This window comes from Garra rufa, chromosome 22 (genome assembly GCF_049309525.1).
Source record: "Garra rufa chromosome 22, GarRuf1.0, whole genome shotgun sequence".
NCBI lineage: Eukaryota > Metazoa > Chordata > Actinopteri > Cypriniformes > Cyprinidae > Garra > Garra rufa.
The window spans coordinates 29892677-29920318 of record NC_133382.1 but is presented as its reverse complement, the minus strand read 5'-3'; the positions used below and the strand labels follow the sequence as shown (position 1 = coordinate 29920318).

At 37.0% G+C, this 27642-nt stretch overlaps 1 protein-coding gene across 1 annotated transcript; it reads right to left on the bottom strand.

Moving 5' to 3' along the window:
- Window positions 1-27601, bottom strand: fasn (fatty acid synthase). The gene is made up of 38 exons (XM_073827838.1): window positions 27451-27601; window positions 22142-22291; window positions 21707-21859; window positions 20332-20505; window positions 19822-20022; window positions 16497-16619; window positions 15969-16084; window positions 14519-14653; window positions 13933-14395; window positions 12380-12567; window positions 11371-11560; window positions 11086-11180; window positions 10565-10699; window positions 10251-10454; window positions 10055-10170; window positions 9793-9968; window positions 9523-9714; window positions 8266-8346; window positions 7956-8141; window positions 7665-7844; window positions 7380-7583; window positions 6791-7104; window positions 6324-6710; window positions 5984-6154; window positions 5587-5702; window positions 4513-4667; window positions 3984-4187; window positions 3725-3875; window positions 3463-3641; window positions 2782-2901; window positions 2557-2679; window positions 2217-2440; window positions 1924-2125; window positions 1652-1803; window positions 1473-1564; window positions 798-1195; window positions 519-707; window positions 1-323 (listed from the first exon to the last, which is right to left on the bottom strand). Exons 2-38 carry the CDS (start codon window positions 22266-22268, stop codon window positions 16-18), a joined length of 6924 nt encoding a protein of 2307 aa, XP_073683939.1. The 5' UTR covers window positions 22269-22291; window positions 27451-27601; the 3' UTR covers window positions 1-15.
- Between the last annotated feature and the right edge of the window lie 41 nt (window positions 27602-27642).

Here is a 27642-nt window from a genome sequence, read left to right as displayed (position 1 = left end):
AATATATATATATCTTTAAAATAGAAGTTGAGTGCGTAAACTGCCTTTCACTAAAGTGTAACAGTGAAAAGTGATCCTTGATCTTGTGTTTGTACCTTTGGTGCATTGCAGACCGTAGCACGGCACACTAAGCTTGCTGGTAAGAGTGCGGAAGGCAGCAATAGAGCCCTCGATGGGGTGAACGAGGAATAAGGGCCTTTCGGCACTCTGGACCTCGTTCAGCGGGGCCACCGTGGGGCCGTCTGGGTTCACCAGCATCCGGCTCAGATCTGACTCCAGCAGAGCTTGAGCACCAGAGCGCTTTGCAGGAGCAGTTCGGGCCTCTGAGACAAACAGAATGAGAGAAGGTTAATATACTGATGCATTATTCTCCAAATAACGCAGTATTTTTTACAATTACATTCATAAGTTAATTTCTCAATAGCTTATTTAAGATACTGTGGATAACAAAATATGTTCTGGAAAAAAAAAACTCATAAGGTTATCAATATTGGCATCGACCCAAATCACATGCTCACCCTCTTTCCCTCCTGATTGGCTGGAAAGCTCCCGTAGCTTATTAATGGTTAGCTGTCGGATTTCCCTCATTGCCATGACGATGTCATAGTCCCTTTCTAGTGTCTGTCTAACCTCAACACCCATCAGCGAATCAAGACCAAGATCAGCCAATGAGGCGTCAGCATTCAGACTGTTCACGTCACGCACACCTGAGCAGAAAAAGCGACGTTAGCTTTAAATAAAAATAGCATGAAAGTGTAGTTTATCAGACTTTGAACAGTTCAGGTTTGAGCTTTTACCCAGAATATGAGCCACAGCCTCTACCAGGTCCCTCTGTCCGCTTCCTTCTCCTTTAGCGACCACCACTTTCTCCGCCAGCACAAAGCTGGACATTACAGGCCTCTGCTGGCACAGGAACCTATCCAGTACTTCCAAACAGGAAGACATGCGTTGGGGCAACGTGCCACCAATTACAGCGTCATTGCCACCCATGGTCTCCAACACGACACCTACATCCCCAATGGCTCCCCACTGTATGGCTAGGCCTGGGAAGTTATCGTGGCGGCGCTGCTCGCAGATTCGCTCCATAGTGGAGTTGGCGAAGCCGTAGTTGCTCTGGCCAGCATTACCTCGGCCGCAGCTGACTGAGGAGAACACCACAAAGTGCTGAAGCTCTGGGCACTTCTGCCTAGTCACACTGTGGAAAAAGAGGCATTTATTAAAAGTCGCCATAAGCCACAAGGCTGAAGAAAGAAGATATGTGACCCTGGATTTATGACCATATTGATGTATGGATTGTTTTGTGATTTTTGACCATATTGATGTATGGATTGTTTTTTGATTTTTGGCGTAAAAGAAAAATCAACTATTTTGACCCATACAATGTATTGTTGGCTATTGCTACAAATATACCTGTGCTACTTAAGACTGGTTTTGTTGTCCAGGGTCACATATTCAGTCAAACCATTTCCTACCTGTCAAGATGGATGGTTCCATCATATTTGGGTTTGTTGACATCAGTGAAGTGCTGTGGGGTCAGATTCTCCAGCATGCCGTCTTTAAGAACCTAGTTGATAGAGAGAAATATCAGTTATGTATGTATTAATCCAGACTACAAATGGAAAGTTAATTGAAAGCAACAACTGAATATTACCATGGCAAGATGGAAGATGCCACCAACTGGACCCAATCGGCAGGCCTCAGTGATGAGACGCTCTGTTCCTGCCACGGAGCTGACGTCACTAGTGGACACGAGGACCTGGATGCCCATGGCCTGCCATTCCCGAACACGCTTGGCTTGATAACCTGTTAAGACGACAAACATGTTTTAGTGTGTTGTCCTGACCAACATCAATTATTCACATAATATTTTGGAATTAGCTCATTTTTAGTTTTTATTTTAATTAAGTCCAAGCACATATTTACCGTTGCGGATGCCAGACCGTGACGTCAGCACCAGTTTGCGAGCACCTCTCTCAGTGAGCCATTGGGCCAACTCCAACCCGAAACCTCCCAGACCTCCAGTGATGATGTACGAGAGCGAGGCAGGAAAGAAGGTACGACAGATAGCAGGAATAGAAAGAGGAGAGGCTGCAGAAACAGTGCTGCTTGTCTCCTCTGAACGTACCTGAGACGTGAAAGCAGAGAAGAGCAGTTAACACAGAAAATGATAATAAACCCAATTATGCAGGTTAATTAAAATTAACCATAGTCCTTACCTGCAGCAGGACTTTGCCGATGTGTTTACCCTGAGCCATGTAGCGGAAAGCATCCTCCACCTGGTTTCTCTCAAAGACAGTGGTACGTAATGGCTGAACGACTCCACTGGTGATTCCCTTTTTCAGAAGCTCAGATACTTCTTCCCATTCCCTGTTCCCCTCCTCAAACAAAGCATCCAGCAGGATGCCGTGGAAGGCCACGTTCTTTAGGAACAGAGCCATACCTGAATAAAGAACAATTGGACAATTACACTTACCAGTGGAACTATAAAAGTCAGAGAATAACAGATCTAAGAAGATTGTTGACTGATTCAGAAATTGTTGTACATCTGGAACGCACCTAGTGGTGTGTTGTTGGAAAGGTCATATTTGCCGATTTCCAGGAAACGACCATGCCTGGCCAAACAACGCAAGCTGGCCTGCAGCTTCTCTTCAGCAAGGGAGTTTAGTACCAAATCAACTCCTAAAAAAACACATACATACAGTGGCTTAAAACTTCAATCCACAGGTGTATTAAATACAATGCTCATGTGTATTCAGAGTCACTGCACTGTAGTCTATTCACCTTTGCCTTGGGTTTGGAGCATTACATGCTGTTCAAATGAGGCGTCTCTAGAATTAGCAAAGGAATCTGCCGTAAGCTGAGGGAATCTTTCTTGCAGGTATGCCTTCTTCTCTCTAGAACCTGTGAATCAAAACAAGATACACGTCAACTAATCGATCAGTTACAAGCCCAAACATCTATGTTACAGAATAAAGGAAAGAAAAAAGCATAATGGCTGCCTTTTAAAGGGATAGTTCATCCAAAAATGAAAATTCTGTCATTACTCACCCTCATGTTGTTCCAAACCTGTTAGACCTTCGTTCATCTTTGGAACACAAATTAAGATATTTTTGATGACGTCTGAGAGCTTTCTGATCTACTTTTTGGGCTTTCTGACCCAAAAAGTATTCTCATAGATTCATAAAATTACAACTGAACCACAGATGTCACATAGACATATGGAGGGTCAGAAAGATCTTGGATTGGTTAAACTTCTAAAACTTAAAAAAAAATAAAAAAAAAAAAATAATAATAATAATAATAAAAAAAAGAAAGATCTTGGATTTAATAAAAAATGTCTTAATTTGTGTTCTGCAGATGAACAAAGGTCTTACAGGTTTGGAACAACACAAGGCTGAGTAATTAGTAACAGAATTTTTGGGTGAACTAACCCTTTAAGAAAGTAAAAAGGGTGTCACTTACCCACAGTTGTGAAGACTCGGCAGCGCATACTAAGTGCAATAGCAATAGCGGCCTGTCCCACACCTCCAGAGCCTGAATGGATCAGCACACTTTCTCCAGGCCTCAGACGCCCTCGCACCACTAGGGAATAATAGGCAGTGGCATACACCACTGGAACAGAGGCGGCCTGCTCCAGCGTCCTGCACATAATCACAGTTTGATTAGTATTAAGAGATTTGGAAGAAGACTTCCCATTTAGATTCAGAGATGCTGAGGTTCTCACCAGCTAGATGGAACATCCCAAAGGAAGCGTTTGTCTGCGTCCACACAGGTGGCCAGACCTTTAGCTGGCAGCAAACCCATTACACGTCGCCCACTTGGGTCTCGGCCTGAAAACTCCATTCCCAGCATGCATTGCTGCAGCGCTACGTCTCCTGCATGGACAAAACAAGAAGAGTCTCTTTCTTATTATAGGGTCTTTTTATAGGGTAAGCTAGCGTGCGAGATTTCACTTATGGCCAAAAACAGGATAGGGCACAAACCAGGGATGGCATCTGGAGGCAGTTTGCCAGTGGCCAGCATGATGTCTCTGAAGTTGAGGGAGGAGTAGTAAACGCGGCAGAGCTGCACGTTGGGATTGGATGGGACAAAATGACGCAGCGGGGAAGCAATCCACCTCAGTGATGAAAGATCACCACGAGTTAGGACATTCACGTATGCCTGCTCTGTCAACTCCTCACTAAGATCTAAATATGAATGCACAGAACAGAACAAAGATGTGAAATCACAACACGCTCAAAAGACTCAGATACCATTAAATTATTAAAAAAAATTATATTAATAAAATATTACTAATGCAATTATATCAAGATTTCTATAAAGTAAATATATTAATAATTATATTAATATTAGTAATTATATTAATATTAATAATACATTTATTTAATTTAATACAAACAAATAATATGAAATAACAATGAGTCTTGTTCAGCACAAAAGACTTCAGTATTTTTTTTTACACATCAGATCGGTGACATGTGACTGAAAATCTTATATGACTTCCTCTTTTACCTTGTGTTAACAACTGGTGTCTAAAAACGCCCCACAGTCCATCTCGGTACACATTCATAATCAGATCCTTCTTCAGTAATGCCTTCATCTCCTTTTGGGTAAGAACAAGGGAGGGGACTTTAGCTCCCTTACTTAAATTGGAAACAAATGCACACCTATTGGGGAGAAGAAAGAAGACCTTGTACATAAATACATATAAAAACAAAATTGAAAGTCGAAATCTAACAATTGCACAATTTTAACATATGTTCAAATATGATCACATAAAAGTACAGTAGTATATGTGACCCTGGACCACAAAACCAGTCATAAGTAGCATGGGTATATTTGTAACAGTAGCAAACTTAAAGGGGCTATATGTAACTTTCTGAAATTTAAACTCGCGACTGACACCTGTGGCCAAAAAACGGAACTGCTCTTCCTTTCTGCTGGCTCTCGCAGCGCGCGCTCGTACGTACACACTTCACAAGTCATCCGCTGCAAAGAAGTCAACATTATGTTTACAGAGGTAAGAACAGTCAAATACATATATTATTTGAGAAACTAAGTTTGTTTGCAATATATATGACTAGCGGTGGTGGCAGAGTGATCTGAAACATTTAACATGAACGCGCTTGACGTCACATCCGCAGACAGCGCGCGAAAAATCCGACCCGACAGAAAATAGGAAAAATAGGATACAGGCTTATAGGTGCACCCACTGTGAGCTGAAAAGGTGTCAGTATGCTCATAAGGAGATGTTTGAGTCATAAATGGTCAAATAAAAAGGCTATTGTTACGTTTATTTTGGGGGAAAAGTTACATGTAGCCCCTTTTATTTTCGATTGAGTAATATGCACTGCTAAAAACTTCATTTGGACAACTTTAAAGGTGATTTTCTCAATATTTAGATTTTTTTGCACCCTCAGATTGCAGATTTTCAAATAGTTGTATCTCAGCCAAATATTGTCTTATACTAACAAACCATGCATCAGCTTTCAGATGATGTATAGATCTCAATTTCAAAAAAGTATGGCTTATGGCTGGTCCAGAGTCACATATGTGGAACACTAATTGCACAGGAAGTGGACGGACCGTATACGGTTGCCTCCGGGCTCCTGTCTGAGGCAGTTCACCATTCCCACCACTCCATTATGAACCTTACTGGCAGTGAGCCAGACTGGGATATCAGATGACTCAGCTAAAGTGCTCTAATTAGAATAAAGGAGACAGAAAGGGTTAGAGGCATGCATTAGGATTGATTTTAATGAGTCAGTTTGGTTTTAGCATGTTGCTACAGGATTGCCGAGTGTTATTTGTGGCCTTGGCAACACTACTAATGAGTTTGAAGCGACAGATGTTTTTTCTGTATTGTGACGTACTATCCGAGTGTAACTGTAATGTAGGATGGGGACTTGATCAAATTCGGTTTTTGTGGTGTTGTATTCAAAATGAATGCAAGCGTGCAGTCAATAGTGTCTTTAATATTCACCTTTAGAGTCTCCACCCATTTGTAGTCAGTAGGGTCCACAACAATAAGGATAGGTTGATCCTGATGGGACTCTTGGCGCCGGTGGCAGAGGAAGAGAGCAGAGCCGTAGTAGGACTTTCTCAGCATGACCACATTTAAAGAGGCCTTTTGGAAGAGCTCCTCCCATTCAGTCTGAAAACATAAAACAATTCAGTTTAGAACCTGAGAACGTTGCAAAGAGCCAGACAAAACAAAATAAAAGAACAGACAAAGCAATGTCAAGTTATTTAAATAAATTATTCAAATAAGTCACTTTCATTTATATTGTGGATTTGACATGTTAAAGATTTTAAGCACACACCTGTGTCAACAAACCATCCTGGTTGTTTTGAGATGTGAGGAAGGCTACCGTCTCTCCCAGAGTGTCTCCTTTTAGTAGGGTGTGGATTAAAACAAAACCGCCTTCCCTCACAGCTGAGGTCAGATTCTCTATAAGAACTGCAGGGTTGGCTGTATGTCCTGTTGCGCAGTTACACATCACCAAGTCAGCCCCATCCAGACCGCCTGTTGCTGGGCCCTGAAGAGGGTCCCACTGAGCAGCTGAGATGCCCTGCTCCTCCAGGGAGCTCTGGTGAGCAGAAAGCTGGTCAACGGAGACGTCTGAAGCAGTGTAGTCAAGACGCAACATCGGCTGGATATTAAGGAGACCAACAGCCCGAGAAAACACACGACCCTCGGCGGCTAGAGCCTGAAGGAGTAGAATACATGTTGAGAACTTCAACCATCCACTTCTGTCAATTTTCATCTTTAATCATCAATTCACCATACCTCTACAACTTTGAGCTTTCCAGGAGTGCTGTTCTCAAGGGCTGTGTCCAAGCAGTGACGTAGCGCCTGGGAGTCCAGCAGGCCGTTGAGCAGAGGGTCCTGTAGCAGACAGTCTCTCTCCTTCTCCACCGTCTGTTCCAGTTCAGAGCGCAAGTTCCCGTTCAGCTCCAGTCCGCACAGCACAGAGAGCAACCGCAACAGGCCTTTCTCTGCCTCCGCTCCAATCAGCTGGCCCTCGGTCGCTCCTTCTAATCCAGGGATGGAGATCTTCACTCCCTGATTGGCCAGCTTCCTCTGCATGCGCTGTACTAGACCTGCAAATAAAACACGACGAAAGTAAGTACAATGCCAATAGAGAAAATAGCCCATATAATTAAAAGTTGGGGAAAAATTCTATAATTTTAGGTCTGTTAAAAGAGAGGTTCACTTCCAGTTTATATATAATGAGATGGGAGTTTTTCGACATAATTATTATTTAATTATTATTTATATATATTTATATTATTTCATTATTTCATAATTATTTTAGAAAATCTTAATGCAAAATGCAATGCAGCAATTCTTAATAAAATGAAAATTTAGAACATGCCTTTGCAATGTCTCAGTTGGTCTCCAAGTTTCTCATTGGTTCTCAGGCAATCTGAATCCACATAGGGAACAAAAGCAAACTCCTCCAAAGTGGGTGGAGTCTGCTGCTGTTGGCGACGGGGTGCTACGGTAGTGTGAACCCCAGAGATCTGAACTCCTCTAGCTGTTATGTTGTCCAGGCAGTGGTCGACATGAACATCCACAGCTGAGAAGACGACATTTTGGTCAAATGTGTTTCAGATCAAGTCAGGTTAGGACATAATTAGTGTTACTGTGTGCGTAGTACCTTTCTGGTTATCTGAATACTCGTTCACCCTCTCCTCATGAAGTTTGGGGTCCACACACACCGAGCGGATGCGAGTGGGCAGTCTCAAACTGCGACCAGGCAGCCCCACTACGATCATCTGCAGCATGGTGTCTAAAAATGTCACCCAGTTACCCGTCCAGTGAAGCTTTCCATGGTCACCTAGAAGAACCAAAACACAAAAAGCTTAGAACTGGCCAAATCTTGTTTTAGACCATCTTGACCAATATTATCTTCACAATGTAAGCTTAAGATGCATTTGAGGGGAATTACCAGCATTGTTAGACTCCAGGATCCCCTGGAAGGTTTTCCCATAGTCATATCCACGCAGACGCAGCTCTTTATAGATGTCCCCAGCTTTCAAAAGCAGTTTAGGATCTTCCTTTTCTACAGTCATTGGTTTATTCAGTTCAGCATGGAAAGCATCAAGTCCTGCATCCTCCAAGACACTCACCTTACCTGAGACCACCAAGGATATCAGTGTGATCACGAGTCTTAAATTCAACATTTGTCAATTCACAGATATTCTGTTTTACATTAATAAGCAGTTGTGAATGATGTCTCATGTTGACTGAAAACTCACCACTGACGGCCAAATGTCCATTCTCTGAAACCTCAAAACGGTTAGTGGCGGGCATGAGTCGCACCTCCAGCTGGACAGACCCTGTGATAGTGCACACAAAAACAATCCGTTTAACATAAAGCCACATGGACTAGCTAACAACTAGTGTGTTCTATTTACTTTCAAATTTAGTCTACAATATGGAAGTACACTACAGTTTAAAAGTTTTGGATCGATAAGCTTTTTTAATGTTATTTTTAGGGTTGCTCCCTAATAGTCGACTAACCGTTAGTCGACAAAAAGAGGCTTGGTTGACCAAAATTTTATTAGTCACTTAGTCGCAGAAAAAAATAACAAATTCCACAAGACAGTGGCGAAGTCACGCAGTCCGTGACGGACAGATCGTGAACGGCTGGTCTATGTGATAATATAGTACATCTGGTAGGACATCTAAATGCTCACCTATCATTCATCAACCTCAAATATGGCTTTTCATCTGAAATATGCAAGTAGTAGCAACTTTACATTGCAGCTCAAACTAATGTTAACCTAGTAAAATATGCGCTATTGAAGTATCTGTGCGGAGTGTGGAAGCTGAACAGTAGCATGCTACATACATCTTTCAAATCTGTAAAGACTCAACGAAACATTGTGCTTTTGTAAAATAATTAAAGCAAACAGGATGCACTTTCTGTGAACTTAAGTGCAAAACTTCGAAACTCTGCGTATACTTGCCTTACAGACATATCTATCTATATAAAATACAAGTCACTGCAAAAATAAAGTTAATGCTTAAAATAAATGACTACTAGTTGACCAGAAAAAAATCTTTAGTCGAGGGCAGCTCTAGTTTTTTTCTTAGTCCAGTCTTATGTCCAGTTTTCAGGGACAAATGGTCCTTCAGAGATAATTGTGATTTATTGAATTGGTGATCTTATTAACAGTTTTCCTGCTTAATTTTTTTTTGTGGAAACCATGATACATTATTTTTAAGAATTTTCAATGAATATAAAATGACAAAGAACTGAATTTTTTTGAATTTGAAATTTAACAACATTTTAAATGTGTTTTATTTAGGTCAAATTAATATGTACTTGCTGAATAAAATTACTAATTAACTAACTAACTTAAAACTTACTGACCCCAAACTTTTGAACAGTGGTGTATATTTTTCCACCTCAGGTTAAGAAATAAGCCATATAACATATTGAAGGTCTCATTTTTGGGTGAACTAACCCAAAACTTTCTTGGAAAGTACAGAGAAAACAAATATTCTACCTGTCTTGGGTAGGATGGTGGCTCTATGGATGGTGACGTCTTCAAATGTAACAGGTGTGTGCTCCATGACTGCACCCAGAGATCTCATCAGAGTCCTCCAGGCCAGAACCAGGTATCCTGTGGCTGGATACAGCACCCGACCATCAATGCAATGACCAATCATGTAGTAATCAGGAGACTCCGGGTTCATGTCTGCACAAAACATTCAAAAATAATCATGACACGACAGCAAAGATGAGAAAAACATATTTAAACTTCACAACTACCCACCAATATTGTACACAGTGGCTGAGGTGGATCCCCCTGAGCCAGCAGGGAAGTCTTCCACCTTGGGAACATCCCAGACCTGGGAATGATCCCACTGAATTTGAGGGGAGATGAGGGGGGTCCCCGACGGGACGGGGTATTCAACAGCTGGATACAATTTATTACTGTTCACGTTAATTCTGCAAATGCAAGAGAGTGTGCATCAATAAAAATGCTGACAATTTCAGGTCAAAACAGCTATGAAGTAAAGAGTACAAAAACCAACCCATTCATGTAGATCTTGCCCACATGAGAGAGAAAGAATTCCAGATTGTTGGCATGTCCTCTTTTCATTAGAGGGAGGATAGAGCAGGTAGGTTTCAGGCTTCGTTTCAGGATGGCCTGAAGATGAATCAAAAGTATGTTAATATTCAAAATAGATCTATGTTTTAATCTCCAATATAGGGTTAATTCCCAGTTACCTGCAGCAAAGCATGTGGGGCAATTTCCACTACCACAGCATTATCCGGCACAAAGCTCAGTCCCTCCTGAAAGAGCACAGGGCTGACCAAGTTATTGACGTGGTACTCTGCAGACGAGTAGAGTGACAGTGGGCTCTCCCAGTCTGTCTGCGGGATGGACGTGCTGATCCAGCGTGCTGAACGAGGCCTTGGGCTCTTTATTACCTATAAGAACAAGCATAGGAAGCCAGTGTTTGAGAAAATCTGGGCTAAGGTTTTAAGGTGTTAATGGCCACCAGAGGGCACTGTGACACTGCAATGCATCACAAACTCACCTTCTGCAGTGCAGACAGAAGGGCTGGAGCAAGAGAGGCCATATAATATGAGTGGAAAGCCACACCAGCACTGCGCACTTCTTTGGCAAACACACCATTCTCTTTCAGCTGGGCAACAAACTTGCTGACAGAGTCCTGTGTAACCAAATACTTACTGTTAGGTACTAGTATGCATAATTTTTTATTATATATTTCAAACATTCAATAATTTTTAGTAACACTTTACAATAAGGTGTAATTTGATAACATTTGTTATTAGTTAAAGTATTAACTAACATGAACTTACAATGAACAATACATTTATTACAATATTATTCATTTTTTATTAACATTAGTTAATATTTGAAATATATGTAGCCTTGAAAAAAAAATTTATTTAAAAAAATTTAATTTAAGTAATGTAATTGTTTAATTTTATTTAAAAATGCATACATATATCTCCTTATGATTGGTTTTGTGGTCCAGGGTCACATATATTTAATTAAAGATTAAGGTGATTTTACTTATTAGTGTGTATATACCTGAGGGCCTGAGATGGTCACTGTGTCTTCAGCATTGTGACAAGCAGGAACGACACCCTGTGGGCACTGAGCTTTACATTCTTCCCACGTTAGGCCTGAGGGGGGAGATGACAGGAGGGTTGGTAAAAGAAACCATTGGTAAGCTTGCTTTATATTTATAGCATACACTGCTGAACAAAACACTGCTGAACAAAAGACTAGGCAAATCCCCCATGGAGGGACGCTTTGCGATTTGCGTCCGATTAATGAAGCAAAGCCTGTGAAGGCATCTGCTGCCACACTAACCCACTGCAGCCATGCCCCCCGGGGGCAGCTTGGCCTCCTTAATACAGCGTCCTCTCCAGTAAGCAGCTAGAATGGCCTCGTTGTGACTCAGAGAGCCGTCAGCATAACCACACGCTAGCTCTCCCACAGAGTGGCCCACGATCCCATCAGGCCGAAGATCCATCTTTTGCAACATGTCAATCTGAGCGATCTGGAAAATTGGGAGGAATGCATTCAGGTAGGTGTAACAACTATCAAGTCTACTAGGTTTAAAGGGTTAGCTCACCCAAAAATGAAAATTCTCTCATTAATTACTCACCCTCATGTTCCAAACCCGTAAGACCTTTGTTCGTCTTCAGAACACAAATCAAGTTATTTATATCCAAGAGCTTTCTGACCCTGCATAGACATTTAAGGCCCAGAAAGGTACCAAAAACAGTCCACTGATATTACATGGTCTACTTTATCAATGTGCTTACTACCTTTCTGGGCCTTGAATGTGGTAGGACCCTTACTGTCTATGGAGGGTCTGAAAGCTCTTGGATTTTATCAAAAATATCTTAATTTGCATTCTGAAGACTTCAGAACAACATGAGGGTAAGTAATTAATGACAGAAATTTCATTTTTGTCCAAACCAAGCCTTTAATATGAACGATATATAAAAAATGATCAGTTCTTTTGTCTCATAACGACTGTGACGTGACAAGTTTGAATACACAAGTGTGCCAGTTCCACAGGAAAGAGCGGTTCGTTTGAGCAGAATGAAAGCCAGACAGGTTTGAACATGCGGGTTGAGTAAACGATGACAGAATTGTCATTTCTGGATCTCTTTGTGAGACAGTCTTGCAGACGGAGCAGAGCGACTGTTGAAATTACTGATTGTGCCACTGTATTGCAACATTTGGCAGGCCCATATCAGTTCCAAAGTTGACAGGGGTCATTTTTTCATTGAGAAATTCTGCTGATGTCAATCCTGTTCCAGTGTCACTGGCACTGTACATAGAATCTCTAGAGCTGAGGCAGACTGACCTGGATGGCTGCAAGACCAACAAATGCGTGGACAGTGTCTTCAAAAGTGCTCTCATCAGCGTTCATGAGCAAGCGAGACACACACAACCCAGTGTCCTTCAGAGCCACGTCTGACCGCTGGATCGACTCCCGGAATTCAGGCAGCTGCATCAGTGTGCGGCCCATTCCAGCCCATTGTGTCCCCATACCTGTCAGGAGACAAACAAACAAAGACAGGACACAGAAATTAAAATCCAGCCAATGTGATCATGTGCAGAGTCTTTCCATTATGGTAACCGACTCGCTCTGAATCACAATCTTAAAAGGGGTATTAAATAATATAGAACAATGTGTGATATATTTCCACAAAATTATAAAGAAATATTAAGTATCAGCATTATAAATAATGAGAAATGTTACTTGTGCACCAAATCAAGTATTTTGAATGATTTCTGAAGGATCATGTGACACTGAAGACTGCAGTAAATAGCTTTGCCATCACAGAAATTAATTACATTTTAAAATAGATTACAATTAAAACTGGTTATTGTAAATTACAATAAAATTTCATAATATTACTATTTTACTGCATTTTTGATCAAATAAATGCAGCCTTGATGAGCATATAAGACATCTTTCAAAAACTTTTAAAAATCTTACCAAACCCCAGTGGCAGTGAATATATAATTATTATTTTTTATTACTACCCTTTTGAAAAAAAAAAAAAAAAAACAGCATATGCTGGATAGGTATGTTTTAAACCATGGCAGCTGGTTTAAGCTGGGTTAAGCTGGTCTTTAGTTGGTCATCAGCTGGTTTAAACTTGTCCTGAGCTAGTTATAAGCTGGTTATGAGATGGTTATGAGCTGGTCCTGAGCACAAACTAGCTACTTAGGACCAACACATGTCCAGCTTAAATCAGCTCAGGACCAGCTTAAACCAGCTGCCATGCTTTAAAACATACCTAACCAGTATATGCTGGTTTTTCAACAGGGTATAAAAACGTAATTATTTAAGATTTAGTTTGTTTGTTTTAACTTTCCATTACCTTAAACTATTCATTTTTGACTGCTGTGCCTTAAAAAAAATCTGTCATTTTACTTTTATCCTTAATTCTTTTTGTGTTTAGGCCCAGCTTTCTTTTATTTATCTCAGCATGGCAGCATCAAAAATCAGTTTTTGAAGCTTAGTTCTAAAAAGCTTTTTTTAACAGAAGAGGATGTTTTCTATAAGTCACAGTACAAATTTTATAGCACCTCAAGCTCTTTTCGCATACAAAAGTTAAGGGAAACAAGATTTCTCCTCTTTAAAGTGACAGTTCACCAAAAAATGCTGTCATTCATTTCTCACCCTCATGTCGTTTCAAAACTGTAAGAGCGGATCAAAAAACAAAACAACTTTATTCAACAATTCTTCTCCTTTGCATCACCCTAGCACCATTTTAGAAAGTATCACAATGTATGCGAGCCGTCCTACGGGTTTGAAACAGCAAGAGGGTGAGTAATTAATGACAGAATTTTCATTTTTGGGTGAACTAACTCTACATTCATCACAAAAAATAAACGCCCCCTCACCTGAGCAAACGAACCAGAGGGGTCTGGGTGTGGGTTGGGTTTGTTGAACCTCTGTAAGCTCTCCCTGTGCTCCTATCAGTGCGTAGCCCCTGTACGGCATGCTTGCCGTTGGAACTCCAGACACTTCATTCAGAAGAGACAGGTAGCTTGGGTTATCCTTTTGCTGTTGGGCATTGCTGAGAAGGGAAGTGACAGCCTCCTCAGTGCGACCGGAGGCCTGCAGGAGTCTGGGGATTGAAGGTTCTGCAGCCTGAGCCAGTGATTTCGAACCATGTGGACGAAGGATAACATGGACATTTGAGCCTCCGAAGCCAAATGAGTTGATGCCCACGATGCCACCGCGGACAGGTATGGGCTCCGACACCACACGCACCCGGCCGTCCGTCAGAGCAGGAATGTCAGGGTTTGGGTCATGGAAATGGATGTTGGGAGCCCAGACGCCATGCTCCAGAGACAAAACCACCTGAATGCATGAAGTATAAGTTATTTGATTACATCTGGGATTTGGCTTCCAGATTTTTAAAGAAAAAGCTCACAGGCATTTAATTAAAGCAAGGAGACTTGTTTAAAAAAACAATTCATCTACCTTGGCAAGAGCCGCCAATCCAGAAGCAGGCTCTGGGTGTCCCATGTTAGATTTGGTTGAGCCAATTAGAAGAGGATCCCTCTGTGACTGACAGAATACACTCACAATGCCATTCACTTCCTGAGGATCCCCAACCTGTAAAAGCAGAGTTATTTTTAATATACGCATAACAACAAGCTGAAATTACTATTGCTCAATGACTGCATTTAATTACAAAAGGATATTATGTATATTTAAAGTTATGTTTTTTTAAGATACAAATACTGTTAAGCAAAGATCATTTTCCATGAAAAATTTTGTAATGAAAATTTTTTTTTTGCACCCTAAGTTTTTCGATTAACCCTCAGACCCTAGAGGGTTAAAATCGAAAAACTTAGGGTGCAAAAAAAAAAAAAAAAATCAAAATGTTGAGAAAATTGCCTTTAAAGTTGTCCAAATGAAGTTCTTAGCAATGCACATTACTAATCAAAAATTAAGTTTTTATTTATTTACAAAATTTTTCATGGAAAATGATCTTTGCTTAATATCCTAATGATTTTTTGCATAAAAGAAAAATTGATCATTTTGACCCATACAATGCATTTTCGGCTATTGCTTGATTTTTTTCTTTAAATATTAACATAAACATGAAATTATATGTAACTTTTTTAAACCACAATTTCCACCTTAAATTAAAAACATAAAATATATATATATATTATTTAAAGTAAAAAAAAAAAAAAAAAAAAAAAAAAACAATTGAAATTTATTGTTTTTGTATTATTGTTATGTTTTTGCTTAAAGTTAATTAATAATTCAATTATATTTATTTATTAACTTATTTATTTGCTTAGTTTTTTTTACTTATTTATTGGAATATAGACCTTAAAGAAATAGTGTACCCAATAATGAAAATTCTTCTACTCACTCTCATGTCATTCCAAACCTGTAAGACCTTCGTTCATTTTCGAAACACAAATTAAAATATTTTTTGATGAAATCGGAGAGCTTTCCGACCCTGCATAGACAGTAATGGTACTACCACGTTCATACCTTAAAAAGTTAGTAAGGACATTGATAAAACAGTCCATGTGACATCAGTGGTTCAACATTAATTTTATGAAGCTACGAGAATACTTTGTTGAATAAAGTCATTATTTTTTGTTAATTTTCTTTGCACACACAATGGACACATGGACTATTTCCATGTCCTTACTAACTTTTTGGGCCTTGAATGTGGTAGTTGTGTGTCAAAAATATCTTATACTTGTGTACTGAAAGATGAATAAAGGTCTTACAGGTTTGGAACGACATGAGGGTGAGTAATTGATGACAGAATTTTAATTTTTGGGTGAACTATCCCTTTAATTGGAAAATGGTGCACATATAAGCAGTCAATGTGTTCCCATTCTTATTTCCAAAGCAAATCTCTTCTAAAACTATGCATCTGTGTAATTTCACAGTGACTGACCTTAGTACCGGTGCCATGGGCCTCGATGTACTCCACCTGCTCAGGTGATATGTTGGCCTCCTGGTAAAGGGATCGGACCAGGCGCTGCTGCATCTCACCTGACGGGAATGTCACCCCTGAGGAAAGAAGAGACATACTGTACCACATTCCAAAATATGAGCATATTTCCACGTAGCAGTTATGACATATGCCTTTGTGGAACGCTACTGCATAGTTTCGTCTGTACTCAATGTAGGAGCACATGAAACACAATAGGAAGTAGAGGGTCTGATATCAGACGTATGCCAGAGATTTCAAACTCCCTCAGCTCTCACGCTGAGCCAAGTGTCATGTTTAAAAACACTGGCATGTAAAGTGTGGCAGGAGGTACTGGGGGAAAGGCTAGCATCTGTAACACATGTAGTGCCAGCATTCACAGTAATGCCAGGGCTTCCAGAGCGAGTAAGCAGGTATTAACTGAGCTGATTTTACTCATGCTGGAGGATTTGAGGCAGATTTGACGTCTGTGGAGGGGAAGGATTGGTTTACCTTGCTCTTTGTAGCCGTCTGTGTTATTGCCAGCGTTGAGAACTGTGGCGTAGATTCTCTTAGCCATTGATTTCTTGGTTACGAGTACTGCGACAGCAGCCTCTGCGCGACAATAGCCATTTCCTAGAGATCAAAACAAAATTTTGTTTCATAAAGCCTCCTATTTTAACAGTAAATTAGAAATGTATTCACAAACATTTCATTAAAGGGGTCATCGGATGGCCATTTTCTACAAGTTAATATGATGATTTAGGGTCCTAATGAAAAGTTTGTAATATACTTTGATTAAAAATTTTCTATGGTAGTGTAAAAAAACAACAACACTTATTTTACCTGGTAAAAAATGGCTTTGTTCTCAGCAAGCGATATTAGTACCTGGCCCTTTAAATGATATGAACCTCTGCTCACCCCGCCCCTCAATTCTGTGGGGCGTGTCATTACATAGCACACAGGGTGTTGCCTAGACAACAGTTGGGGGTTTAGTTGTATAGTTTGGGGAAGAATGACACTAGGGGGGCTTTGAAGACACTGTACAACCCCATCCATTTAAAATTTAATTTAAAAACCGGAGTTGGAACCGAAACAAGATGACACCCGCAGAGAAGTTCGGCAATTACGACTTATACCGGACGTGAATGAATGGTTAGTAAACTTAATGTCACTTTGATTTATCTTTGTATAAGGGTATGTCAGGGTAGCGTACTGAGACAGATACGAACGCGATGAGTTTACTGAGGTATAGCTGATTGAATGAGAGCAAAATGTGATCGGTTAACATAACTTACCCCGTCCTAATATTGAAATACATAAATGTGAGTGTTATGGTCTTTACTCATATGCAGTTGCGGGCTGTAAACACTTGCAGGTATTGCGTTAACGTTACCATTCTTAATGCAGTTATAACTGATCCAAAACGATTTAAAATAATTGTACATGACATCTTAATCATTAACAGACACCGTTTTAAACCATCTAGTGTTACAAAGCTAAGCTTAATGTACCGGTAGTTCTACTACAATGTACACAGTTTGTAAACAGACAACCACCTTAATGCATCGTTCATTATAAACGTGCGATTAGATGTTCTCTGAGCGTGCACATTATTTAAAAGGCGATTAGCAAAGATTCACATAAAAAAAAAATTCAGCAGCAGCTTGGCAAAAACTGCTTTATACTGACCCTCATTTTTAAAGCAGTATGGTGAGAAATGATTCGCGTAAACATGAACCCATTTAGGTAGATCCACGTCCACATTCCCTCAGCGCCGTCAGTTTACTTCTCACTCAGGGTGGGTCTATGCTAAAACACTGCTGTCTATCAACTATCGCAGGAGTGGCTTCTGTCGGTGTTACGCCACAACGACAGGCATCTGAGAGCGGCTCGATATGAGAAGAGGCAAATTATTTTACTTAAAAGAAAACTACTGTGTGGATCTTTGTCATTCTAACGTGGTTGTGTACACACTCTCCCAACACACATTTCAGTTCAAATAGCTTGTAAAAGTGCATGTGGCACCCGATGACCCCTTTAAACAAACATTTTTGTTTACTTTGTGCAGTGCACAGAGTAAGAGTTATTATAGTTAGCTAAAACTAAAATTAAAACCATAAAAAAAACCTTTTTGTTATAACGTTCATTTAAAATAAACATTTCATTTAGTTAGTTTTTGAGGCGACATTCAGTTTAACTTGATTTAAAATAACTACATATACAAATAGCTCAAATTAAAATTAAAACGTTAATTTAAAATAAAATAAACATTCTATTTCAGGCAACATTTCTTATTTTAATTCAGTTTAACTTGATTTAAAATATTCAAAACTGAAATACAAAAAAAATATACAAAATATATATAAATACATACTGGAAAACTGAAAATACAACAAAATGACTAAAACTAACTAAAACTAAATCAAATTAAAAATGTTTATTTAAAATAAACTTTAAATTAGATAAAATAAACAAAATAAACTAAACATTTGATCTCAGGTAGTATTATAAGGTAACATTTCTCATTTCAGTTCAGTTTAACTTGATTTAAAATAACTAAAACTGAAATAAAAATTTATTAAAAAAATACGTAAATATATATTGAAAAAACTAAAAATACAACAAAATGATTCAAACTAACGCAAATTAAAATTAGAAAATGTATTTAAAATAAACTTTAAATAAGATAAAATAAACTAAATAAACTAAACCTTTTATTTCAGGTAGTATTTTGAGGCAACATGTCTTATTTCAATTCAGTTTAACTTTATTTTTAAATCACTAAAACTGAAAATACAAAAACAATAATACAAAATATATAAATATTAAAAAACTAAAAAAGCAACAAAATGACTAAAACTTTACTAAACAAATTAAAATAAAAAAATAATTTAAAAAATATAATAAAATAAACATTTTATTTCAGTTCGTTTTTTGAGGCAACATTTATTTTAATTCAGTTTAACTTGATTGTAAAACTGAAATAAAAATGAATAAAAATATATACTGAAAAAACTAAAAATACATAGAATTAACTAAAACTTTAACTCAAATTAAAATGTAACCGTTCATTTAAAATAAACTTTAAATTAGATAAAATAAATAATAATAAAAACAATTATTTCAGATATTTTTTTCAGGTAATTCTATTGACATTTTAACTCAGCTAAAACAACTAAAACTAAAATAAAAAATTAATTAAAAAACAATATACATTGAAAAAACTAAAAATACAACAAAATGACTAAAACTTCAAATTAAAATGAAAACAGAAAATATAAAAATAAAAAACAATGTTAATATTATAACAGTCTGTTAATAATACAAAAATGACACTAGCTCATTTTGACTATTGATTTCCAGTTTGACAAACAGAAAAATTATCAGCTGCCATTTTAAAATCTATTTCCAGACTCATAATTTTATTAGACTACAAGACTAGGGACATATTTAATCAAAACTAAAAAAAACATTTTTGTTAAAACGTATATTTAAAATAAACTTTAAATAAGATAAAATAAACTAAAATAAATGAAATATATTTCAGGTAGCTTTTTGAGGCAACATTTCTTATTTTAATTCATTTTAACTTGATTAAAAATAACATAATATTTAGCTAAATTAACCATGCAATTAGCATACTACTGCTTATAACACTTATTGTGGCATAAAGCATGCTGCTTAACATACTTTTTTCAGTGCAGTATTCAGTATGAACACTTAGAAGGCCATATTTTCTTAATTTTTATGCAATGATTGTTGTTTATAGAACCAGATTCCTTTAATGTCTTTCTAAGAAAAGCTGTATTTGTTACAGTGACATTGGTAATCTCACCTGAGGCATCAAATGACTTGCATGTTCCTTCAGGACTGAGCATGCCCAGTTTCATGAACTGCACTGATGTGTTGGGCTTGAGCAGCAGGTTGACTCCGCCCACAAGTGCCGCATCACATTGTCCATGGCGAATAGCATTGAAGGCATTCTCCAGAGCCAGCAGACTAGATGAGCACGCTGTGTCGATGGCTGTACTCGGACCTGAATGTTCATTGTACATGAGACACAACAGTTAATGTCTGATCATATTAAGGATTCTCGCATAAAGTAATTTAAGTAATCCATGTCAACTGGTTCCCTCAGTCTAACGTGACAGTATGAGTCAAGTTACAACAGTGAAAGACGTGACTGTGTAATGAGTCACTTATTCAAATCACCTCAGACGACACATCACACCATACAGAAAGAATGATGACGCAGTCTTTCAAAACAATGCTTTTGACAACTCAATTCAGTCTGACAATGTGCATGAGCATTGAGTCAGTAATTAAACTGGTTGTGTTTACATACCATTGAAATCAAAGAAGTAAGACAAGCGGTTGGCAAACATAGCCCGCTGGCATCCCGTCATGCTGTATCCCAGCAGCTCCTCTGGGTCTTTACTGAAGGCCTCTCCTGCTTCTGAGCCACTTACCCCAATGTAGACGCCAGTCTTGCTGCCACGCATAGACACCGGGTTTATGCCTAACAGGAAAAAAATAAATAAATAAAGATAAAAATTAACAGGTTTTATGTTCACAAAGTCAAAATAAATAAATAAAACTAGGTTTAAAAACAAAATCTTTTTTGAGAGAAATCAGTTGCATTATAAATTTCTGTACTCTTACTTCAACCCTTACTGAAAAAAAAGTAATACACAAATACACAATAGTAATGCACAACATTTAAAAAAGAAATGTAAATGAAATGAAATAATAAAATAAAATAATATATAAAATAAAAAAATAAATAAAACAAAATAAAACCAATCGGCCATTTTACATAGTATTAAATATAGTATAACATGTAATGCCACAGGACAACTATATTTTATATTTTGCAGAAAATGAGACGTACAATTTTCAAAATTCTTTGATATCCTTTGATATTTTTCTAAGAGAAATCTTTAACATTATAAATCTCTTTACTCTCACTTCAAAACATTCTTACTGAAAAAAGTAATAAAATTAAATAAAACAAAATAAAATAAAAACATTAAAATACAATAAAATAATAAAATAAAATTAAGTTAAATTAAACAAAATAAAATAAAAAATAATTAAAACAAAATGAAATAATTCAATTAAAATAATAAAAAATAATTAAAACAAAATGAAGTAATAAAATAATTAAATTAAATTAAACAAAAAAATAAAATGAATTAATTAAAATATATAATAAAATAAAATAAATCAGCTGTTTTACATAGTTTTAAATAAAGTATTGCATGTAATACACAAGACTTCAACTATATTTCATATTCCCATATTTTTGCAGAAAATGCGATGCACATTTTTCAAGATTCTTTGATATCAAAGAGAACATTTGATTGTTACAGAGAAATCTTTAACATTATAAATCTCTTTACTTTCATTTCAATAGATACTTCCTTAAGAATAAAAAAATCCTTAATAATAAAAAAATAATAAAAAATAAACTAATAAAAAAACTATTAAATAAAATCAAATAAATCAGCTGTTTTACATAGTTTAAAATAGAGTATAGCATTTAATACCGCAGACCATCTACATTTTATATATCCATATAGCAGTGCATGCCTGAAAATAACATTTACATTTATTCATTTGGTAGATGCTTTTATCCAAAATGACACTGTATTCAGGCTTACCACAACATACCTTACATTAATACCGATTAGAAATAAAAGAGGGTAGCTGATACTAACCTCCATCGACGATGGCCTCGTACGATATCTCTAGCATAAGCCTCAGCTGTGGATCCATGGTGTGGGCCTGTTTGGGATGCACACCAAAGAAGGCTGCATCAAATCTGTCGATTTCTTTTAGTTTTCCATTTCTTCGGGGAAGGCCATACAGACCTAGAATTTTAAAAAAGGAGGAAAAAAGGAATCAAAAGCGCTCTCTACTCGTCGCCCTAAGCCTGCTTGTGCTTTAGCACATGAATGAGAGTATTAGCATGGTGCCAACAGAGAGAAGAGAGACGGGCCCTTCATGAGACCCAAAGCCGGACGGACAAGGAAAGGCACAGAACAGCAGCCAGGTAGGCAAGGAGACCAGCAGCCGAAAGACACAACAAACCCCAGGGTGGTCTTAAGAAAAGCTTTATGATAAAAATGTATCTAAAAGTATTATTAGCATACCTGGTTTCCACCGCCTGTCATCTTCTGTGACCATGTCCACTCCATTGAAAAGGTTCTGCCAAAATTCTTCCAAATTGTTAGACTCAGGAAGGCGACCTGAAATTCCGGCTATAACAATATCCTCCATGTCTGGTTAGATTTTCTTTGATTCTAAGGGGACAAAAATAAAGGATAGAAGTGGTCACTCAGTGAACTGAAAACCTTGTAAAAATGGACGGATTCTAACTGTGTGAATGCAAATGTGTCATTCATATTAAATCAGCGCTCTGTGAGTTGGGGTCACTGAGTTGCTGCAAAATTGGGTATAGGAGGGAGAGTGTGCTCGAGGGGGCGTGGCCTAGAAAGCTGGACACTTTTGTTCCCCGTTTCGGGGTCAGAGCACTCAAAGCGACAGCATGGATGGGATTCCTGTTCATTCAATGCAATCAAGAAGCGGTGACAAGTACAAAGTGTCCCTCTGTTCCACTTTCCTCGAAACACAAAGGAGGGCTCATTTTAATTTGGTGGGCCACAGAAACTTCATTTAATATGCCAAGAGAGATTTCAACTCATCTGACTGTACAGGATGATTTTTAATCTTCTGCTCACCAAGGCTGCATTTATTTGATCCGAAGTACAGCAAAAACTTTTTTACTATTTAAAATAACTGCTTTATATTTGAATTTATTTTAAAATGTAATTTATTCCTGTGATCAAAGCTAAATTTTCAGCATCATTACTCCAGTCTTCAGTGTAACATATTCCTTCAGAAATCTTTCTAATATGCTTATTTGCTGTTTAAGAAACATTTATTATTATTAATTTTATTATTATCAATATTTAAAACAGCACTTTTTTCCAGAAAAAAAAAAAATGGAAAGATCCAAAGATCAGCATTTATCTTAAATAAAAAGCTTTTGTAATATTATACTATGCCATTTAAAAGCTTGGAGTCAGCGTCATTTTTTTGTTGTTTTGAAAAAAAAAAAATGATAGAAATTTATTTAGCAAGGATGCCTTAAATTGTTTAAAACGTTATGATACACAAATTTCTGTCATGACAACTCTTGGAAAAGTTTTGCACAGTAATGGATACGACAATGTTAATGTATTTGGTCTTGGCAGAATAGATCTGTTGTGCTGCTGCTGGTTATTGCTGTAGTTAATGCTGCTGCAAGCAAGTACAGGAACTTGCTATGGCCAAAGCATATGGCAATACAGTGCTGTGAGTATTTAAGACATGCTGCTGCTGCACAAATAGCATAAAATAACCTGTAGCAGATCTATACAGGTGGAGCTGGGGAGGGTGGAGGGTTTCAGAGGAAAGATGTGTTTTGAGCAGCAAATCAGATCAGAATATTAGAATGATTTCTGAAGGATTATGTGACTAGAGTGATGGTAAAATGATGGCAAAAATTCAGATTTGAAATCACAGGAATAAATTACATTTTAAAATATCTTCAAATAGAAAAAAAATTCGTTACCTCTAACCAACGTAATTTTCCCATGTCGGATATTGCATTTTTTAAATCCTGTTAACACTTCACCATTAAAAACACATATTATTTAATTATTATTCACCTCAAACATTGCTTAAAATGAACCTAAAATGGGTTGGAAATTAACATTTTTTTATGTTTAATAAATGAACATTTATTAATACTACTAATAATAGTTGAATAAATAATAATTTAACATTTTTTATTGCTTATTAATAAATGCTGATGCCTCTAGTAATTGTGTCGGATTTTGGGTTCATTTTAAGTATGAAATATAGTATTTTTCAAAGAGTTAAATAAAACTATAGAGAAGGCTGGGTTAAACAATTAATTTGGGTCAAAACAACCCAGTCTCTGCATATTTTATCCAGCGCTGGGTTTTATTTAATCCAGCATTTTTTAGAGTGAGACAAATAATTCAGAATTTTTTAAAGCAGATATTCTGTATATTCAGTATTTTTTGTAAATATGTGACAAATATAATTGAGAGCAGCATATAAAACAATAAACATGCATTACATAACAGCTATTCAGCTAGTCATAACAACCTTTCACAGCATGACTGAGTTGTAAACTATATCAGTGCCCAGTAGCTATAAAAGTAGGACAAATAATGGTGCAGAAATTACACATCATAAATTAATTACCTTAATTACAATTGCCCAATAAAAAAAATCAGAGAAGAAGCCTTTATTAACACTTTACATCTTTTTTTATATAGTTTTAAAGAAATTCTGGTTATTGATCATAAGCAAAAAGATATGATTCACTCACAAATCTGTTGTGAATTTTTAACTTCTGAGCAGGATTTTCACAGAATATAAATTTAATTTCAGACTGTTTTACACACAGAACTATCTACTTTTATATATATATATATATATTATGATATTTTATGACTTAAACTGTAGTAAATTATGTCAAAGATTTTTTAAATAACCTGAGAGCCGATTCAATGTATGTGTCATAAGTAGCACCTGTATATTTGTAGCAATAGCCCAAAATACATAGTATGGGTCAAAATTATGAATTTTTCTTTTATGCCAAAAATCATTAGGACATTAAGTAAAGATCATGTTCAATGAAGATATTTTGTAAATTTCCTACCATAAATGTATCAAAACTTAATTTCTGATTAGTAATACGCATTGCTAAGAACTTCATTTGGACAACTTTAAAAACGATTTTCTCAATATTTTGAGTTGTTTGCACCCTCAGATTCCAGATGTAAAATGAATCCTTATGACTGGTTTTGTGTTCCAGGGTCACTTATGTATATGAAACTTGTATGAAAAACAATAGTCGTAATATTTAGAGAAAATCAATTTGCATAAACAGAATTAGCAAAAGTGGACAGGTAAGTCTGAGCGGAGGAATTAGTGGTCTTTGTTGCCATAGTGACAACCGGAAGGAGTCTTTGCCGGGTTGGTGCTCACATGCACCAGCTCGTCTGTGAACGTGCATGAGTCATTAAAAGTACTATTCAATGTAACAATACAATATAGACATGTCAAACAAGCAGTTAATGACCTGAATACCTCATAAAAAGCTATACAACTACGAGCACCACAAAACAGCCATGTAGATTTTAGTGTGAGCCAGCTCACTATCCTAGTTAGGATTAACTGTTACAGTAGTACTCTGAGTAAATTACTATTCTGGTTGCTTAACATTTAACGCAAATACAACAACATTATGAAGCAGATTGAGAAAATAAACAGATTTCCGAATGGACTGTAATCTACCTGACCCAGATCCGAAGCAGCCGTTGAGTTAGTGATGTAGCTGACCGCTCGCCTCGCTACAGCTCCGATTAACAACCTCCCATGGTGCAGTGCTGTCATTAGCTGATGACAGTATTGCAGTCGTAAAGTCCTTAAACATCAGTCACTCTCTTGCCTTAGGCCATAAATTAATTAAATGAATAATTTCTGCCTGCTGGGTTTTACTAAATAAGAGAGAGGATATGGAATGAGCTTTTTTTCTTCCCTGTGTAAAACACACATACACTACCAGTCAGAAGTTTCTGAACAGTAAGAGGTTTTTTAAAGGTAAAGCCTGCATTTATTTTGATCCGAAGTACAGCAAAAACAGTAAAATTGTGAAATATTTTTACTATTTAAAATAACTGTTTACTATTTGAATGTATTTTTAAATGTAATTTATTCCTTTGATTTCAAAGCTACATGATTCTTCAGAAATCATTCTAATATTCTGATTTGCTGCTCGAAAATAGTTTTTATTATTATGATGTTGAAAACAGCTGAGCAGAATTTTAGGTTTATTTGATGAAAAGACAGTTTAGAAGAACAGCATCTATCTGAAATAGAAATCTTTTGTAACATTATAAATGTCTTTATCATCACTTTTCATCAATTTAAAGCATCCTTACTAAATAAAAGTCTCTATTTTATAATTTCACAAAAAAATTAAAATTATAAAAAAGTAAAATTATATTGACTCCAAGCTTTTGAATTGTATAGTGTATATGTTGCAAAAGCTTTTTGTTTCAGATAAATGCTGATCTTTCCTTAAAAAAATGTACTTAACTATACTTAATATTGATGATGATGATAATAATAATAATAATAAAATGTTTCTTAAACAGCAAATCAGTATATTAGAATGATTTCTGAAGGATCATGTGAAATTTAGCTTTGCACAAAGAAATAAATTACATTTTAAAATATATTCAAATAGAAGACAGCTATTTTAAATAGTAAAAATATTTCAAAATTTTACTGTTTTGGTGTACTTTGAATGAAATAAATGCAGGCTTGGTGAGCAGAAAATACATCTTTAAAAAACATAAGAAATTGTACCGTTCAAAAACTTCTGACTGGTAGTCTACATAATTTGAATCTCATATATGAACACAATACCTGAGGGTTAAAAAACATTACTAATAATAGATGACTAGGCTTTATGTTTAATCCTGACAAGCCAAGGATGATGTAAACGGAGTCCTGTAATAGAAACTAAATTATGGATAGCCTGACAAAAACTGCCCTAAAAGCATCTCCAATTTGACTGCCCTCAGTGATACAGACTGGTTACATGCCAAAGCTCAAGGAGGTTTCACGGAGTGACAAATTCCGCATTGACTCTACAATGACCGCACTTATACTTTTCCACATCTCAACATATTACATTCTTGTTAGGCTTAATATCTATTCTGTGTAACGTTACAGAAAGAAAGAGTCGAGACTTAATGCCATTTCTCTCCAAAACGCATCGCAGTTAAATCACACAGAAAAGCGCGGGATGCTGTCATCCTATGCTGCCTTTGCAGCCTCTAGCAAAACGTTTACTTACATGAAGTCAAAAGTGTGCTGGTTACGTTTATTCACATTGACAAGTGTGCGTATTCTTCGGTTGAAACTAGTGATGGGAAGTGCGCGAATCGATTCTTTCGAACAGGTCCAAACATCCAAAGCGATTCTTTTACGTCAAGACGCAATTGCGTCATCACGCGATCCCAACATCCTTATCCCAAGCACTACATCACAAAAAAAAAAAAAAAAAGGTTTTCTGTGTTTTAATAAATGCTGGATGCAGAGTTTTTCTATTTAAAAAAAATCGCCTCATTAGTAAAATCCTGCTTTTGACTCTCGGTTCAGAGAGTCGGTGATTCAGCTGAATTTAGCTCAAATTCTCTGACTCACAAGAACGATTCTAATCTTTTCGTTAGTGATATTATTTTTTATTCCTGCGTGTTGCAGAAAATTGTGTCGATGTTGTATCCCTGAAGCTTCACCTTTGCTACGCTAGTCTGCACTGGTTAAACTACATACCTAGAACTGACACGATTAATAATATATGCCCGCTTACCTGGATGTGGGTACAGTTTAACGCTGTTTCACGCAGATCCTTAGGGATAGAGTCGACTTCTATATTCCTGTTAATCTTTTGTCGGCTCCCGGTACAGAATGGAGAGTATTGTGATTCCCCCCTTTGGCCAAGCCCTAGAAATTACTCTCGCCTTTCTGAGTCCCTGTGTCTGTTTCATTTAAATGTCTGACA